Genomic DNA, 18,316 nt, shown 5'->3' with positions numbered 1-18,316 from the left:
GAGAAAGTGAATGGGAGCTTGGGGGAAATTCTCAGATGTCCCTCGTCACGTTCTTTAATACCATCCAGTGACTTGCAGGACGCTGTTGCTTCAGCAGGGCCATCAGCCCAGGGACCAGGCATGACTCCGAGCATGCTCCTCCATGTGTGGCCCGGCTTTCAGTCCGACAGCTGAGGAGCAGCACAGCTGCCCCTTTGCCAATCACCACTTCCCTCCCTGCCCATCTCCCGAATCCGAATTGTTTGGATACTTGGTTTAAGAGGGCCGTAGATCGTTCCAGAAACTCCAGAGAGTGGTCTCTCACATAGGAGCTACTCAAGAGGGTGTGGGGAAAGCATGGGGGGATGGGGGTGTTGAGCTGAGAGTCGAGAAGGAAGTCCACATGCCGGGGAAGTGCTTTTGGGTTTTTGTTACTCAGTAGTGTTGCTCTTTCCTAACCTGGGGGTGTAAGGCCATTAAATGTGAGGTCTTCACTGAATACCCTTGAACTTTACTTCGAGGGGGGAAAAGGACCTTCATCTTTTTGTACATCATCGAGGCTTTGTCTGCACTTGGGTGTCACCTGTAACCCACAGTGTGGTCATGCTGTGTGGACTCTGATGGCCGATTGGCTAGGCCTCCCTTTTCGTGAGAGTCTGGTTGGGGAAGTTTTCTTCCTTTACATGGTCTAGTCTGACGGCTTCCAGTAACTCAAGGTGTTTCCACTTAGACAAAGCTTAACAGTGGACACAGTGTAAGTGTATTACAGCTCAGGTTCATTCTATAATGGTTCTTTTTATTATCATTTTTTTAATTTTTGGGAGAGAGTGCATAAGGAGGGGAGGGGCAGAGAGAGAGAGAGGGGGAGGGAGGGAGGGAGACCCAGAATATGAAGCAGGCTCCAGGCCCCAGGCTCCAAGCTGTCAGCACAGACCCTGACACAGGGCTCGATCTCATGAACTGTGAGATCATGACCTGAACTGAAGTCGGACACCCAACAGACTAAGCCACCCAGATACCCTGATGCTATAACGTTTCTGAGGGTTTTGTGGGTTTTTTGTGCTTTCTTTTTAGAGTTCTTTGCATTTGGCTTTCTGCCATGGATCAGTGATTTCATTTTCAAATCACCTGCATCTCCCCCCCAAAAAATGTGGCATATACAGCAGTTAACGATTTTATGGCATGTTTACCGAAGACTATTATGATGTCACCCAAATATATATAATTTCTTGTTCATGAATGTTCATTTTTTTAAATCAGCTATATTGTTAGCCTGTGATTCGTGCCTCATTATGTAACCGTGGGTGGCAATGGCTGCCAGATCTAGAACTCCCTTTGCCTTTTGGTCTTGTGTCTGAGCCTCCACTCAGAGGCGGCAAACGAAGAGAGCCAAGATGCGAAGCAAATTGATCGCTATCGAATGTTAATCTGGGGCTTTCTGTTGGACACGATGTCTGGTTTCAGGGACACCAACTTGGATTATTCAAAGCAGTGATCCTCAGTCTTTTCGAAACCGTGACATCTGGTCTCGGCGTCCTCTGTGACACCCCTTGTGTCCTGTGTTTTCTGTTGGGAGCGAGTTAAACTGAATGGCGTTTTGACACCTTTTGTAACCCTTAGAGCTAACTGGAGATACCGCGAAGCAGTTGGGATGGAGCTGAAGTTTGCTGCTGGAGGCTGAGCCTGGCCCGCCCCTCCCCCAGGCTGTGTCCTTTCGGCCATCCCTTCTGTTCCCTCACAAATAAGTCACACACACCCACGGGTTTCCATGTCTGTCAAAAGCTTATATAAAATGGCTTTTGTGCTAAACAGAAGGCTCTGGGTGTCGGAGAGTCATTTAGGTGGGATGAGGCTTTCTCTGAAGATCATCATGCTTGCATTTTTTCTGGAATCTTCTGTGGACAGCCCCCCCCCCCGCCCCGGAGAACTCTAACGGTAAAATGTCAGGCTGGTAGAAGTAATGGGATTGAAACCAGCATTTCCACGCTCTTAACGCTGTTTACGTTCATATGCTCTTTCCCAGTGGTAATAAACAGGGTTTATAGAGATTCCGGGAGGACTTGTCTTAGACCAAGCTGGAGATGCCACCCACCGCATTTTTGGGTAAATCAAGTTTTATCAGAACCAGCCACGCCCGTTCACGTTCAGATGGTCTATGGCTGCTTTCCTGCAGAAACCGCACGGCCCCTGCCAAGCCGGAGATCTTTGCTATCTGGCCCTTCACTGGGAAAAACAGATCCTGCCAACCCCTGACTTAAAGTCCTTGCGTTCTTAGCCCACGTTGCACATTTAATCTACTTAGGGGAGACAGCACCCAGAGATTTCGCTAATCATTCCCTTTCCTAAGATCTTCAAAATCCCTCACCTTCTTCTCTCCATGCCCCCGAATTCTTGCTTCCCGAGGGGATCCACCATTCACAGGCTTTAGGCTAAAGCTCAGCCCTTCTTCAGAGAGTGCCATGGCTCTTTCTGGAAGCTCAGCCTCTCTGGTCTCTTTCAGGGCCTTCTCTGAGGGTCCGCATGATAAACCAAGTCCTGTGAAATGGACATTAGGAAGCTGTTTCCATCTGCTGTGCCATCCCATGTACTTGAGCAACATTTCTGTTCTGTGATATGTGAAGACCGTGTCTATTTTATTTAGCATAATATTGGGGGTCTTTTCCCTTTTTTTTAGGATTTTATTTACCTGGTGCTCATCACGACAAGTGCTACTCCTTAATCTAGGGTTCATTTCTTTAAGTGATGTTTGAAAGGATGGGCCTCTGATGCCCTGAATCAGAATCACCAGGGATGCTGGGTAAACATCCCTTTGCCTTGGGGTGCATCCCAGGAAGCTGGAATATTTTCATCAGCACCCCCAGGCAATTCACATGCTCTCTGCAGTTGGAGCACCACTACTGTACTCAGGATCTTAACCTTGGGTAGGAAAATCGCTCCTCATTATTACCATCTTCGGCAGAGGATCGTCTCAGTTCAAAATACATTTCTGAAGAACAGTGGCAACTTGAAACCCAAAGGCAACTTGTATACATGTTTATGATCAAGATGCCCCCACCAAATCGCCACATCCTTAGCAGACAGTGCTAGGGCTGATGAGGCTGCCATGAAAGTGTTGGTTGAGGCTGCGGTCTCATCGGAAGGCCCGACCATGGCAGAATCATGTCCCGGCTTGCTGCTGTGCTCATCGGCAGGACTTGGTCCCTTATAGACTGTTGGCCCAAGCCCTCTCTTGGTTTCTTTGCCATGTAGGCTTTCCCGTACTCCCTCCTGACATGGTGACCAGCTTCATCAGAGAGAGTGAGTGAGTGGATGAGAGAGAAAGTACTAGCAAGACAGAAGTTCTGGTCTTTGGAAAGCTCATCAGGGGAGTGAGTCACTAGGTTCTGCCCGCCCTCCAGGGGAGGGGATTACCCAAGCATGTGACTCTCAGGTGGCAGGGATCTGTGGGCGTGTCTTCAAAGGTTGCCTGCCTCACGCTGTATAAATGTTTCAATGCGGAAATGCATCTCTCACACACACACCCCGCCCCCCCCCCAGCAGGTCTTCTCTCCTATGACAGTTGCTCTTTCACTTCCCTGTCACCGAGTCGGGGGAGCCTGTGGGTTCTGCAGCCCCAGGATATGAGGACATGTCCCCTCAGCCCACCCTGCCAAGGTGGTTGTGGTTTCTGCCCCTTTGCTGCCAGTCTTTAGTTCCCCCAAAAGGATTCATAGGCTTTTAATATTAGTTGTATCTTTTGTCAAAATCAACCTTGAGAAACTGCTCGTTTTGCTGTTTTGAAGGCATAATGGACATGCGTAATGTGCATATATTTAAAGTGGCCTATTTGATAAGGTTGACATATGAATGTGACACCAGCTGCACAAGCCACATGGTGACATGTCCGTGGATCCACAGGGGTCCCAGGTCATTTGCCCTCCCTCCCACCTACCCTCACCAAGCAGCCACTGATTTGTGTTCAGTCTCTCTGGATTAGTTTTCGTTTTCCGGAATGGCCCTTAGGACGATTTGTTCCCATAAATTCTTTCCCTGTTTGTTGCCCAGCCATTCCTATAAAGTGTGGTGTGATGTTGACAGTGTGAAGTAATAATTCAACTGAGTAAATTTTAAAGGTCTAATTGGTTTTGTTAAGTGATTCGTGAATCCGGTCCGCAACCCATCTAGCAAGGGGTGGGCGCTCTGAATATTTGGCCAAAACGGAAGGTTCTCATAGAAGGAGGGTGGGGCAGGAAAGCGTTAGCAGAAGAAAAGGATTGTTCCAGGCGACACCCCTCTCCCTTGGGGGGGGAAACAAGGGGTCTTATGTGGATGACCTCCTCTTTCTTCAGGGGATGCAGGGGGCCCCTATGGCGCTGGGCTGATTGAAACAATGACTGGTTAAAGCTACATTTCCGGGAGAGGTTGAAACAGCAGTTAGGTCAGGTATTAAGCCCCTGGTTCGAGGACTTGGCCTGAGTGACGCCATTTTGGGGCTGGTGTTTTCTTATTAAAAGCTGCTTAATGGCTCCAGTCCTTGTCCGGTTTTCATCCTTCCTGCCTCTGTTGAACACGCCCTGTGTCCTCTGAATAAAGGCCCATCCTGCCCCCACCCCAGTGACAGGGGATGACTCACAATCCCTCCAGTCCTGCCTAAACAGCCAGCCAGATGACTTTCTCACAAGCACCTCTCGCCCCATGGCACTGGTCTGCTCACAGACCTGCCTTCTGACCCCGCTGCCTGCAAAACGAGGCACACAAGGCCTGGGGGGCTGGCTGGCTCCCTTCCCACCCTCTCCCCTGACGCTGCCCTGGTGTCCCCACATCCTGAGCTCTCCCACGCGCCTCTGGTCCCCTTGGGCCTACTCTCCTCCCCACATGCTTGTCCATCCATCCTAACCACCAGGGCCATTTGCTCCTCAAGGCCTGTCTACACATCAGCCACCCATCACCCTTTCCTTATCTGCCTCTCCCTCCCTCCCTCCCCGTGTCCCTGAGTCAAGTCCCTTCTTAAATGATGTCTAGTGTGTTTATGTCCCTCGCCCACCCCCACGTGGCAGCACAGGGCCTACAGACCAAACCCCAGCCTGGGCTGCATAGACGCTGTCACCCCAAAGGTCAAGGGGGTCGAGTGCTGCAAAAGCTCACTACTGCGGGTAGTTCTCCAGTTTCTTGACTGCCCTGCAGATCTCCGTGCTTTTCAAACCTGTGTCCTCTGAACTGCGAGCTCGCTTCCCCTACTCCCCGCCTCCCCGATGACGCCCTCCCACACCTGGTCACTAGGCCCAGAGCACACGCATGATCTTTAGGAAAACCTGAGACGGATCCCCCAATGGGCCAAGGAAGAGAGCAGCAAGTGTCCGTTTCTTGAATTTGTTTCTTCCTAACTTGGGAATATATCATTCCTCTGACGATAATTATCTTCTGCTCATGCTATATTGCAAATGTTAGAGGCTCATCTGTTTGAAGGTTTTCGCCATGTGCCACAAAAAGGAACATTTCTTATTTAATGAATTTTAGGGCAAACTTTTAAAAGGATCTGTGGAGAAGCCATTCCTTTTGCATCATTAAAAATAGTGTCAGCATTCTTAGCATTGTACAGTCAGACTTTTATGTCAGCTCTAAAAAGGTCGAGAGAGAATGGAGGAGCAGACGGTCATTCAAGTGATTTTCTGTTTAGCACTTTATTGGGAAGCCCTCCTCCCCTCTCCCCCCATTGACTTACACTGTTAAAAATAACAGACCCCCAAAAAACTTTTGCCAATGTGGGTCATGTCTATAAATATTTTCTGTATTAGAAATTATACCACATTTATTATTAAATGGTCATATTTATTTAAAATAACCATAACAAACCCAGGACATGTTAACAGAAATAGTGTTTAGGAAAAAGAACTACTTTTCAAAACAAAGTAAGACTTCAGAGCAAAGGGTCCTATTGGGTTAGATTTTTGCACATTTCCTTCTGGTCTGTTTGCTATCAGCCAGCTGCATTCTCCTGTCTGCCTTGGCATGCATCCAGAGGCATCTTGGATAACTAGTTTTGGTTGAAAAACTAAATCTCTCGTAGATATGTCGTTGGAGAATGGAGGAATGTCTTAATGACCTTTCCATATATTTGAGGACTTCCTCCTTGATAAATACACCAAAATTCAACCAGGGGCGGATTCCTAAACATCATTTGTAATGTGGGCTCTGAAGCCATACCCGTGGTCTTTTTGTATGCTGTTCCATTAAAATCTCTTGCGCTCTCTTGCCCTTCAACTGGCTCCATACTCAGGTGATTTTGTAACGTTGCCCATCAGTCCTGTGGAATGTATTGGTTCTCTGAGTTGTGCGGGCCTTCCAAACACTGGCCCATTTGGTTGTGCCAGACCAAAAAGTCTCATTTGTGAATTGGCCACCAGGTCCGTCCAGGAGTCTGAAGTATTGGGAAGCTGGCACTTTCACTATGGCAGGCACAAGTTTACCCACATCTGTTGGCAACAAACGGATTCTGTCACCTGTTTCCTTTGAAGTGACAGGCCAGCTCACTCGGATCATTTTTTGAGACAGTTTCTGCCTTACTCACATCTTCATAACTATAGTTTGTCAGTCACTAATTCAAGAAAAAGGGATGTTCCAACTAAAGGTGCTAGTTCAGCTCGCAACTCAATTCCATGAGAACTTCTCAAGACAGCTGTCACACGTTGGTACGCAGATGTGCTTTCTGTCCCTCCACAATTCCATCACACAGACCATTTGAAAGGTGTAAACTCAAGGCTTGAGATTTAACCCGATTAATAATCTTTTGCTGTGTTAAGGCCCTTTTTAGTGAAACTGCTTTTTAACTTTTTATTTATTTTTTGGGCCGTAAGTGCATGAGGGTGAAGAATGCAGTGCTGATGAGTACACGTGGGTGCCGCTGCTAGTCCATCCCTAGGTCTCCTGGGCACATGTCAGTGCTGCAAAACGCTAACACCTTAGTGCTATTTATGAAAAGACTTTTAACCTTGTAGACACCCTGCAAGAGTCTCAGGGTCTCCCAGGGCCTTGGCCCCCACCCACCCCAGTTCCAGTTCTGTTCTAGGCAGAATAGAATGACCTGGGGAGTGGGCGAGAAATGCAGACCTACCTAAACAAAATCTGCATTTTTAACGAGATCCCCAGGGAATTTCTAGGCACATTCAAGTTTGAGAGGCATTGCTGTTTATCAGGCCTCTGCAAACTTGTCCTGTAAGGGGCCAGATGGTAAAGAGATGTGGCAACTACTCAACTCTGCCTTTGCAGCTTGAAAATAGCCACACACAGTACCTAAACGCCTGGGGCTGTGTTCCAATCAAACTTTATTGATGCACCCAGAAATTTGAATTTCATATACTTGCATTGTGAAATAACAAAATAATGTAAAATAATGTGATTCTTTGACATTAAAAAGTCACTTAGAAAAGTAAAAAACAAACAAACAAAAAAAAACATTAGTTCCAGCCCATAGGAAGAGCAGAGAGTGTGGCCCATGGGCTCTGGTTTGGTGCCTCTTTCTCTGGGACACTTACTCTTCAACTTGGATGCTCACTGAAATCCACTGAGGAGCTTTGGGTTTTGGTTTTTTTTTTTTTTTTGTGTGTGGTTTTTTTTTTTTTTGGTCCTTAATGACAAAACCTCAGGGTGCTTGGGTAACTCGGTTGGTTGAGGGTCCAACTTCAGCTCAGGTCATGATCTCACAGTTTGTGAGTTCGAGCCCCACATCGGGCTCTGTGCCAACAGCTCAGAGCCTGCTTTGGATTTTGTGTCTCCTCCTCTCTCTCCACCTCCCCTGCTCCCATTCTATCTGTCTCTCTCAAAAATAAAAATCATTAAACAAACAAAACTTCTAGTTCCTGAGTCCCACCCTAGAAATTCTGATTTACTTGGTCTGTGGTGACATTTGGGCATCAGGGCTTTAAAATGCTCTTTAGATCATTCTAACGTGCAACAAAATTTGAGAAATTCTGCTCTATGTTTTTAAAACAAAGTAAAGTTTAATAAGGCATTAAAATTTTTTTTAATGTTTATTGTTGAGAGAGACAGCACAAGCTAGGGAGGGGCAGAAAGAGAGAAAGAATCTGAAGCAGGATTCAGGCTCCGAGCTGTCAGCACAGAGCCCAGTGCGGGGCTCAAACCCATGAACTACAAGATCATGACCTGAACCAAAGTTGGAACCTTCACTTCCTAGGCTTTTTCTTTTTAATGGTAGCATTTGTCACAGACTGCAACTGCCCTTGTAACCTCTGAGCCGGGTGGTCTCCCCCTTGGTACTATTGACGTCTTGTGTCCCATCATCCTGTGTCACGTGTCTGTGTGCATGCATGTAGTGGGAGGGTGCTACACTGTACTGCGTGGTCTTGGGCACCATCCCTGGCTCCTACCTACAATATGTCAATAGTGTACTCCAGGTTGTAGTGACAAACTGTATCCACACCCTGCCATCAGGTCCCTGGAGGGCAAAAGTGTCCCCATTTCAAAACCACCGATCCAAACAACGAATACTTTCTGTTCTTGCCATCTTGGTTTTCCCACCTTGGCCCCGTTGACATTTGGCACTGCTGCAGATTGTGTGGCCGGCCTGTGCATCATAAAACATTGTGTAGCCTCCATGCCCGAGAACCAGTAGCACTCCCTTCCAAATGTAGTGACAACCAAAAATATCAGCAGACATTGCTGAATGTCCCCTGGGGGAACCAGTCACCTCCAGTTGAGAACCGCTGCTCAGGCCATTTCAGAGTGAGGGACGCCTCTGTCTGCTGACATTCACTTTTGTTTCTCTGAAGTAGGTTTCTGTCTGCCTCCATTTTCCAGTTGCCTGTTGTTTCAAAGTTGCAAACCTTGGTTAATTCTTCCAATTTTTTGGCTCATTGGCAACCAGTAAAGTAGCAGGGAAGGCGGTGCTTAGAGGGCATGGTGTGTGTGTATGTGTGTGTGTGTGTGTGTGTGTGTGTGTGTGTGAGAGAGAGAGAGAGAGAGAGAGAGAGAGAGAGAGAGAGAGAGAGAGAGAGAGAGAGACTGTGCTACTCTGTCACTAACTTGGTCGCTCTCATTCCCTGGGAAAGAATCTGAGCCCTTGTTCCTGCCATCCCCCCTTCTGAGCCAGCATTAAATCTGCAGCCAGGATCACAGACAATTGGGGGCAAATCACTGTGCTCTTAGGAACTCAGCCATGGCAACGGCCATCCGCAAGCCCGGGGACAAAACGTGTTTTATTCTGTTGTTCTGCACAAAAGGTTCTAGAGACGCTGGAGACAAAATGGCCATTGAGAGTCAGAGGCATTGATGCGTATTTTTCCCCCTACTATGTGGTTTATATTTAAACTGTCTTAGGCTAACACACACTGGAGTTTTTGTGTGAATCAAAATCTAAAAATCTCTTTAGCCAGAGCCTGGTTACATGAAGGCTTAAGACGATATTAACCTAACAGAGGTTTTGGGCGGTTGGTGAGAGGTGCTGACAATTACTAGTAAAATGGGCTAGAAACCGTAGCATTGATTTTTTTTTTTCTCCTTTTTACATAAGCAGAGCACAGTCACCACAAAATGCTTTCTTGGCTTTTTCTGGCTCATGTTAACCAATGCCATTGCTGGTTTGAAGCTTGGGAAAATTCAGTCTGTGCATTTACGGGAGGATCCAAGAAAAGCATGCCTCTCCTTCAGCTAGCATAAACTTCCGACAGTAGGGTGCTTGGCCGGTCCTCTGCGCCAACTCCGTGTTTGAAAACACCGGCCCTGCTTGTGACTCTTCACACTGGGGACAGCCCGAGTCACAGACCCAGCTCCTTTGTAGAGGCACCCTGGGCACCGCGGGCAAGGGGACAGTAGAGCGGGCTTTCCCAGGCCCCGCTGTGGTGTGGCACCAAAGCGTCTTTGCCAGCGTTTCTAAAGTGAGCGGTACTTGCGTGGCTCTGAGAAAGCGCTCCAATTGTACTCCTTTGAAGACAACTGAACAACTTGGGACATTTTGTTTTCCTTCATTGCAGACCCTTGAACTTGCACTTGAGTGTTATGGCCAAGTCCACTGGGCTGTCTCTTAGGGAGAAAACCCCAAACATGGATTGAGCACAAAAGCAGGCCCCTGGGCTGGATTCAGGACGAACCCCTCACCCTACCCCCAGGATGGGGGAGAGGGGACTGTTGGCAGAAGCATGCTCCTCAAACTCTCCTGCACACAAATCACTGGGTGGCTTGCTGGTCTTGGGTGGGGGTGGAGCGAGAGCGCATTGCTCCTAAGCTCCCTACCGGAGTTGAAGTTGCTCATTCAAGGACCACGCTTTGCAAAGTTGCTTTCAACTGATAAATGCATGGTCCACTCAGGTCTCTCGTTGGCCTCAGAAAGTTCTCGTTGCCATCCAACAGAAGCTGACAGCATCCAACTTTAGCTCTTTACAGACCCACAAATCTGCCCACTAGAAAGCCTCCCTTGAGGTGACATCCAGTCACCTCAGACTCAACATGTCTAAAACGGAACTCATCTGTGTTCTCAAAGCCTAGTCCTCTTCTGGTCAACCTTAGCTCGAGAAACAGCACCGTCCCCATGTAGTTACACATGCCAGACATTATGGAGTCCTTGGTACTCCCCAGTCCATCTCCAGGCCAGCAAATCCCGACCAAGTTGTGCCCATATGGCCTCTTAACCACCTCTCTGACCCATCCATGTCTTCTGCCTCCATGGCCTTTGGCCCGATCAGGCTGCCTGAATTATTACACTGGGCTCCTAATCGTCTCCATATCAACTTTGTTCCTGTCACAGCAGCCAGAGTGGTCGTTCACAACCCCAACCTGTTCCCTGTGGATACAAAGGCTCAATGGCCTCACACGAATCTGCGAATCAGGTCCAGAGCCTTTAATGCAGTCTGAAAAGCCCTATGCGGTCAATCTCTGGTAGACTCCTCCTGCCTGCCTTACCCTGCCCTCGCCAGGCTCTGTGTTCTGGCTTCTTTCAGCCCTGGGAAAGCACCCTGCTCTTTCCACCACAGAACTTTGGTTGGTGATCTGCCTGCTTCCTGGGGCACACTCGCTCACCTATCCTCTCCCTTTACTGAAGGAATTCAAATCCATCCTTCGTATTTCAGCTCGGGAAGTGATCTCTGTGCCCGACCCCAAGCCTCAGTACCTCCCCATTGTCTCCTCTCCTCGCATTTCTGGAGTAAACCATTTGGTTACTGTCACTTTTCCCCACAGACTGTAAACCCCATGAGAGGGTGTATCAAGCCCATCTTAGACCACCAGCCTCATGCTTGGGATGTTGGAGACACCTGGTGAGCACTGAACACTCACTAATGGAATGAGGTGGAACAAATGAGTGGACGGCTGCCCCCTCCCTCCTGGTGCTGCCGTCCTCACCCGTTGGCTGTTACTCCATTTAACCAACAGCTTCAGTTAAACAAGGCCTTTCAGAGACCCCAGTAACGGAGATAAGAGCAAGATTATGGGGAGGAGTTCCTCTTTTTTGAGCGAGCACTGGTTCTTTGGTTCTGCTGAGCATTTATTTTAACAATTGACTCATAAGCGGTGGATGGGTCCTCATAGCCTGCTGTCTGATATCTTGAAGACCGTTGTTTCACAGGTTTGTCCAGTTTTTTAATTGTTTCAGGCAGGAGAATCAATCTGCTCCCTGTTATTCCATTTCGGCCAAAAGCCAGGAATCCTCTTGCAGAGTTCGATTTCTATTGTGCTGGAGTGGAGCTGACAGAGTGAAGAGTTTGCATGATTCTTTAGGAAAGTGGTTCTCCAGTTGGGGCATACATGACAATTCTCCAAAAGGTTTGCTGAGTTCGGATCCCTGGGTCCACCCCCAGGGTTTCTGCTTTGGTGGCCCTGGGGTGCAATGTAGGAATTGGCGCTTCGTAGTCTGTTGAGAGGTGATGCCGATGCCGCTGGTGCCGGGAAGTCCATCTCAGCACCACTGCATCCTGCTTCGGGTCAGCAAAGCTGTTCTATAAATGGTTAGTGAACGTTGCAGGCTTTGTAAGCCACGTGCTCCCTGTCCGGGCTCCTCTGCTATGCCATCGTGGGGCAGAGGCAGCCACCGTCTGTCAACGGATGGGTATGGCTGCAATCCAATAACACTTTATTTGCAAAAACACAAGGCTGTGGTCTGCCGACCCCTGGTCGAGAGCTTTGAGCCTTGAGACCGATGGTCAGGACAGTCGGAATTGCCCCTCCCTTCAGAGGGAAGGGGGCAGTCATTCTTTCTAGCACACAGCTAGCCCCTCTATAGAGGTGGGTTGCTGAATTTCAAGATGCCAGTAACAAAGCATCAAAGCAAGAGCGGGGCCTTGTGAGGCCATAGGTCACATGCCTGCGAGGCTGGCCCAAGCACATAGCACTATCGTGACCGCCTCTGCCACAGCCATACCTGCCTGTATTGCCAATCAGAAATGGTGTTAACGTGCGGACACTAACAGTATTGGTATCTGCATTTAGAAAACATATTCAGGTCGATTTGGGTTTCTTTGGGAAAAGTGTGTGGCATAGGAGCAGACGGCCCATGTTTAAAGATGGGATAGAGGTAGCTTCTAGATTGACAGAGAAGGTAGAGTGGGGGCGATCCATTTATAGAATGTTGGATATCCCCCACACGTGCGAGTTTAGCCCTGCATGTCACTGACCAGCCAAGGTAGAGTGCACCCTTCCTCTAGCTATGTTGTTTTCTATAAATTCTTCCCATGGAGTATTCTACAAGCTTCTACCTAACATTGGCCAGCAGGGTCCCTAGGACATTTGTCTGTGTGTGTGGAACCACAGTGATCAACGTGGTGACTGGTGTTCCAAAACTAGACTCGCGGCATGGGGGTACCTGGAGTCTACCTTTGGGAGGAATTGAAGAAATCAGTTGTCCAGGCATCCTTCATTATCGCACTTAGCATAGTGAGCATGGAGTCACAGGGCCACCAGGCCTCTCTGCAGCAAGCTGTGGCCATCCCCTCTCAGATGGGAATTCTGTCCCCTCCTGCCGTCCTCTCTCCCCGCCTCACCCCTGCCCTGGCTCTCCAGCAGTCTGTGACCAGCCCTCATCACACTGTCCTATGATAATTCTGTTTCTTGTGTGCCTGTAGCTTCGCCTGGTCCTCTTAAAGGCAAGGCAGACTTGCCATTTTGTATTTGTATCTGGGCCTTCCCAAAGTAGGACTCAGTCTCGCCTCACAGAGAGCAGAATCCGTGGCAAGTCCAAACGTATCTTGCAAAGCAGTGCTTTGCGATGAGAAAATGTTCTGTGTTTGCTGTCTGGTACGGTGGCCACCAGCACATGTGGCTGTTGAGCATGTGAAATGTGGCTAGTACAACTGAGGGAACTGGTTTGTTTTTTTATATTGGCTACTGTGCACTGGACGGCACGGTCCCCAGGCAGCACAGCTGTGTCTGGTGAGGAGTGGCCAGCCACCACTTCATTAACCAGGAAGTCGGCATTCACCTTGTTCTTCACACTGCCCCGCAGGCTGAGGACGAGGGAGGCAGTGAACAGCAGCTATGACCTCCAGGTCTGCGTGCCCTTTATGTGAGGGGCCATGAGACTGAGGATCATAGTTTCTCTTGCTTGGCTGGGTGGGGGTGGGGGGTTCTAGAGACCATTTTGACCTCCAGGTGCCATCTTCTCCCCTCTCCTCCCCTCATTCCCCAGAAAGCTGTATGTCTGAATAAGATGGAACACTGTGGTCCTTGCTCCCAAATCTCATGCGTCCAAAGCTCTTGAAGGTACCACCTTGCTAGTGAACTTGAACTGTATTGTGCACTGGTTCCCATTGTACGTAGCCTCACGATCCATTTCCAGGAGGTTCTTCATGATAATAGCCAGCCATCTCTTGACATAAAAGCACACTTGCTTATGAAGCCCTGACCTTCCTTATTTTCCAGCGAACTGAAGAGAAATCTGGTAATGGAGGTTTATAGTCCCTTCTTGGGGTGGGTTTAGGCAATTGCTACTTTTTTTTTTTAATGTGTATTTTTTTGAGAGCACACAAGCACGGGAGGGGCAGAGAGAAGGGACAGTGGATCCAAAGTGGGCTGTGCGCTGCTAGTACATAGCCCGACATGGGGCTCGAACCAACTGTGAGATCATGATCGGAGCCGAAGTCGGATGCTTAACCAACTGAGCCACCCAGGCGCCCCAGGCAAATGCTGCTTTTGAATGAGACACTCCCCCAAGTGGAAAAGTCATCTCCAATGCTTTATAGTAGACAGGGACTGACTACCCAGCATAAAGACCATTTTGGGGGGGTAAATATTAGCTGCCTGGAAGCAAGAAACTGCTCTTGACTGCTGTTAAACATCCTAATGCCTTCAGAGTTCAATTTCCCTGATGAGCCATTTACTCAAAGGCCTAGATAATATAAGCGGGGATGGGGAGGTCAGGAGAGGTACCCACACTACCCCGAGGCCAGCACAGCTTTAACTGAAACGTAAATGTCTCCGAACTGAAAATGTCACCTGGTGCTGCCCCTTGGGAAGAGCTTTCTGGACATCTCAAATAAAAGGTGTTTTTTTTCTTCTTTAAGTGAAGAAAAATCTTCTTCAGATGAACCGTAAACTGTGGCTCTTTCTCCATTTCACTTCATGGATGCTCATTTTGTCTTTTGTTTTTTTCCTCTGTTCCTTTTCCTTCAAGTACTTAACTGTCACCCACCAGTTCTGGATCTGACTCCAAACACCTGTACTGGGGAAGGAGGCAGGTGGAAGTGGGGGAGGGGTAGGAGGAATAAATCATTGGCCTTGTCTGGCCTGGGGGAGACATCGGTGTTAAAAAGTTGAGGGCGTTTGAGAGTGACGTGATTGAAATCTGAGTGGACCCACTTGAGTAGATGCGGGGGATTTTGTACTTGTTAGGGACCCAGCATCCCTGTGGCCTTTCCAAAATGACCATATTGACCCTTTTCCGAACACAGCAACAGTGTGATTACTTGTCTGCGGCTTGTGGTCGCCCAGGAGGTCAAAGGCTGGGAGAAAGCCATGGGCTGCTACAGAAAGAGAGGTGCTCGAAACCCCCGGAAGTTGAGGTTGGGGACGGTCACTATGTTTTGTGCAACTGTAGCTCCACCGCTGTCCTCTCTTCTGACCTCATTAGTGGAATGAGTGTCCCTCATGGTCACTTGAGCAGCTGCCTGCCTGCCCTGCCAGCCCCAGGTCCATGAGGAAGTTCTAGAATCAGGACCTATTCCAGAATATTTGTCATTTGGATGGGATGCTGCTCACCCCGCGTAAATTAAGCTGCGTCCCCCCTCCCCGGCCCCCCAGGGTGCTGACCACAGAGTGGGAGAAGACCCGACTGGCCTTGGGCACACTGAGCTGCTGGGCATAGAGCATGTGAGGGGCGACAGCAAGGTAGAGCGTCCCAGTGGAGGTGAGGTGGCAATGAAGACAGAGGCATCGTGCCCGTAACCGCTGTGTTTTCTTTCCTTTGGGTCCAGGCTGCTTTGAGTGCTGCATCAAGTGTCTGGGAGGCGTCCCCTATGCCTCTCTGGTGGCCACCATCCTCTGCTTCTCTGGGGTCGCCTTGTTCTGCGGCTGCGGGCACGTGGCCCTTGCTGGCACCGTGGCGATTCTGGAGCAACACTTCTCCACCAACACCAGTGACCACGCCTTGCTGAGTGAGGTGTAAGTATCCACTTCCCTTTGGAGAGGTACTTAACGTGCAGCTACCCCACGATGGTTTCGAAAAGCCTCGTGAGCTCTCCTGGCAGAACAAGCTTATCTCGAAGCTTGCTTGTAGGCAGGTAGGATGGCGCACAAGAGGAGGAAAAAAGGAAAGGGCCGAGTAGGCAGAGTGTGTCTGGCCCCTGGGGACTGCGAGGGGGACACACAGGACCCCACCCACGGTAGCTGCATGTGGCGGGGCTATGGCAAGGTGATCACATCAGAGACCCTTCCCCTCGCTCCTAAGTAGCAGATGCCCTCCAGGTCCTTGCAGGAAAGGACCGTCCCCAGATCACTAGGGACCCTGGTGAGGACTTGCCCCACCTCTCTGTGCAGAGGCAGTGTGCTCAGTCCTCCAGGAGAACGCATCCCAGAGTGGCATTCAATGCAGAAAAGGGGACATTTCAGGGCTTTAGCCCCAAGTCTCTGGCTGCCCATTCTAGAATTTTCAGTGGAGGCCCAGCAGCTACCCTAAGAGATTATCATTGATGGTGCGAGCTCAGACGTGTTGATTCCCTCCAAATAGTCCCCTTTCCTCCATCTCCTTCTGTGTAGACTTCTGTTTTCCTTGACTCCCCAAGTCTCCTAGCACGTTTAGGTGTCTTGTGACTGTAAGAAACTTCCCTCCCAGATGCAAAAGGCATGAAGTTTTAGTGAACAATAATGGAAGGATGGTGGAAGAGTTCTTAGGGAATTTTATTCTATTAGTAATAATCGCGCCTCGGATAAACCTCATTGGCTATGATACTGCCACTGCGCAAAGTTAGGAATTTTATTCTTTTTTTAATGTGTTCGCAAATGATATCTAGAGAAATGCGCGGGGGTGGTGGAGGGGGTAAGGACCGTGAGCCAGGACAAGGGTCTCCCTAAGTGCCAGCTGTGTGGAAGGAAGTCCAAGAGCTACCAAAACTGAGCCATGGGAGAGGTAGCTAGTGATCGCAATCCATGGCTCTTAAACTTCCAGGAAGCGTAACAAAATACACAAGGACACGCTTCCTCATGTGACAAGAATATCCGAGCAGAACTTCCTCCTTAAAGCAGCCCCGGGCGCTTCTATAGGGGCTCATGAGACTGACATTATACACAAGGCTGGGGGGGGGGGGGGCGCGTTTTGCTGTGGTGGAAAGAACAAGTTATCCTTAGACCAGAGTTCAGAGACGGGCTCTGCCGCTAGCTATGTGTCCTTGGATGCATAACTTCACTTTGCAATCAATGCGTGTGTGTACTTACACACAAGATGAGGATTCTAACTCTCACGGCACAGGACTTGGGGACATATTAAACGATGACCAGTTGGCCTCTGCCCCTGCCCAAGCAGACTTCCCCCTTGCCTGGGAGGCTGTCCATCTGAGCCTTGGGCTCCCCTTGGGAGAAAGGCCCAGGTGGCCGCAGCGTGGGCAGGGAGGCCTGCCCGGAATGCCGCCTGAGCCGACAGCAGCCCTCACTGGAGCACGAGGTGTCCCAGGACTTCACCTCCCCAGGTGCTCCCTCCAGTGGTGAAAACCTCTTCCCCTCGCCACGTGCTGAACTTCCCATTTCTGGATCTCACCTTCCTTTCTGCAGAATACAGCTGATGCAGTATGTCATCTATGGGATCGCGTCCTTCTTCTTCTTGTACGGGATCATTCTGCTGGCGGAAGGCTTCTACACCACCAGCGCCGTGAAGGAGCTCCACGGAGAGTTTAAAACAACCGCCTGTGGCCGCTGCATCAGTGGGATGGTGAGTACGGGGCTCCAGGTGGGGGACACACAATCAGGGCTGTGCCGCTGTGGATCGCTTTGTATGTGGTCAAGGCTATGAGCTGAAGGAGGCTGCAGGAGAGTCCCCAACACAGACATTGTTCTTACAATCTGGAGTTGGGGAGATAGAAAAACCTCCAACTCATTCTTGATAATGATTCAAGCATTTCCCTTATGAATATATAGGCAATAGGAGCCCTGATGGGTTTTTTTGATAGAAACTTCTGTGAAAGGAGGGGACTGCCACATTGTCTTCGTGCCCCCTTTTGTTGGTCTTGGAACATGGTCTGTGGCGCTGAAGCCCGTGTGCTGCGCTAAACTCGCAATTCCTCTGCAAGTACCGGGCACTTTTCCTACCGGGCGCCTGGCAGGGAATTTGCTCGTCACAGGCTCTTGTCCTCAAGAAGCTCGGAGCCAGCGCCAGCCCTTGGGGCCAATCTGGCCTGCCATCTGTTTTCGTGCGGCCCACAAGCTAAGAATGGGTGTGTGTCCTTAACTTGGGGGGGGGGAGAATCATCCATGGAAATGATGTCAGATTCACGTTTTGGTGAGCATCATCTTTGGGACACCCAGCCGCACCCACACTGTTGGTGGCTGCTTCTGTGCTTTCCTAGCAGAGCTTGAGAGTTGAGCCCAGGCTAGTGTGCAGGGCCTCAACTGTCCCCCGTCTGGCCTCTTACAGGCGTTTGCTGACCTGCGGTCTAGAGGAGAAGAGAGCTTAGGAGCTCATGCAAAGATAGGCTCCTAAAGGGCCGCGTCCCCCAAGGAACCTCAGCGGTGAGGGGTGAGGGGGAAGAGGCACGAATGGAGTCTGATTTGGGGCACGTTCATGTCAAAGAACCCCCCGGGGGGCTGGCTGTGTGGGTCTGGCATTTATTTGACGGAGGAATCAGACGTCAGGAGAACAGTTTGCGAGTCGAGGGAGAAGTGCTCGGGCCGAGGAAGAGACCCCCAGGGGCAGGGGAAGGCGCCGGGCTGGCTC

At 49.7% G+C, this 18,316-nt stretch overlaps 1 protein-coding gene and 1 pseudogene across 1 annotated transcript in view; one reads left to right on the top strand and one right to left on the bottom strand.

Annotated features, from left to right (window-relative positions):
- GPM6B (glycoprotein M6B) overlaps positions 1-18,082 on the top strand; it is a 31,032-nt gene extending 12,950 nt beyond the window's left edge. The window contains exons 3-5 of the mRNA XM_029931012.1: positions 15,369-15,555; positions 17,158-17,314; positions 18,017-18,082. Of these exons, the coding sequence (XP_029786872.1) occupies positions 15,369-15,555; positions 17,158-17,314; positions 18,017-18,082 (410 nt within the window). The remainder of the gene's footprint in view (positions 1-15,368; positions 15,556-17,157; positions 17,315-18,016) is intronic.
- LOC115284426 lies at positions 16,194-16,359 on the bottom strand (annotated as a pseudogene).
- Positions 18,083-18,316: the final 234 nt, after the last annotated feature.

The sequence above is a fragment of the Suricata suricatta genome, chromosome X (genome assembly GCF_006229205.1).
Source record: "Suricata suricatta isolate VVHF042 chromosome X, meerkat_22Aug2017_6uvM2_HiC, whole genome shotgun sequence".
Taxonomy (NCBI): domain Eukaryota; kingdom Metazoa; phylum Chordata; class Mammalia; order Carnivora; family Herpestidae; genus Suricata; species Suricata suricatta.
Note: the sequence above shows the minus strand (reverse complement) of the source record. Positions and strands in the feature narration are given on the sequence as shown.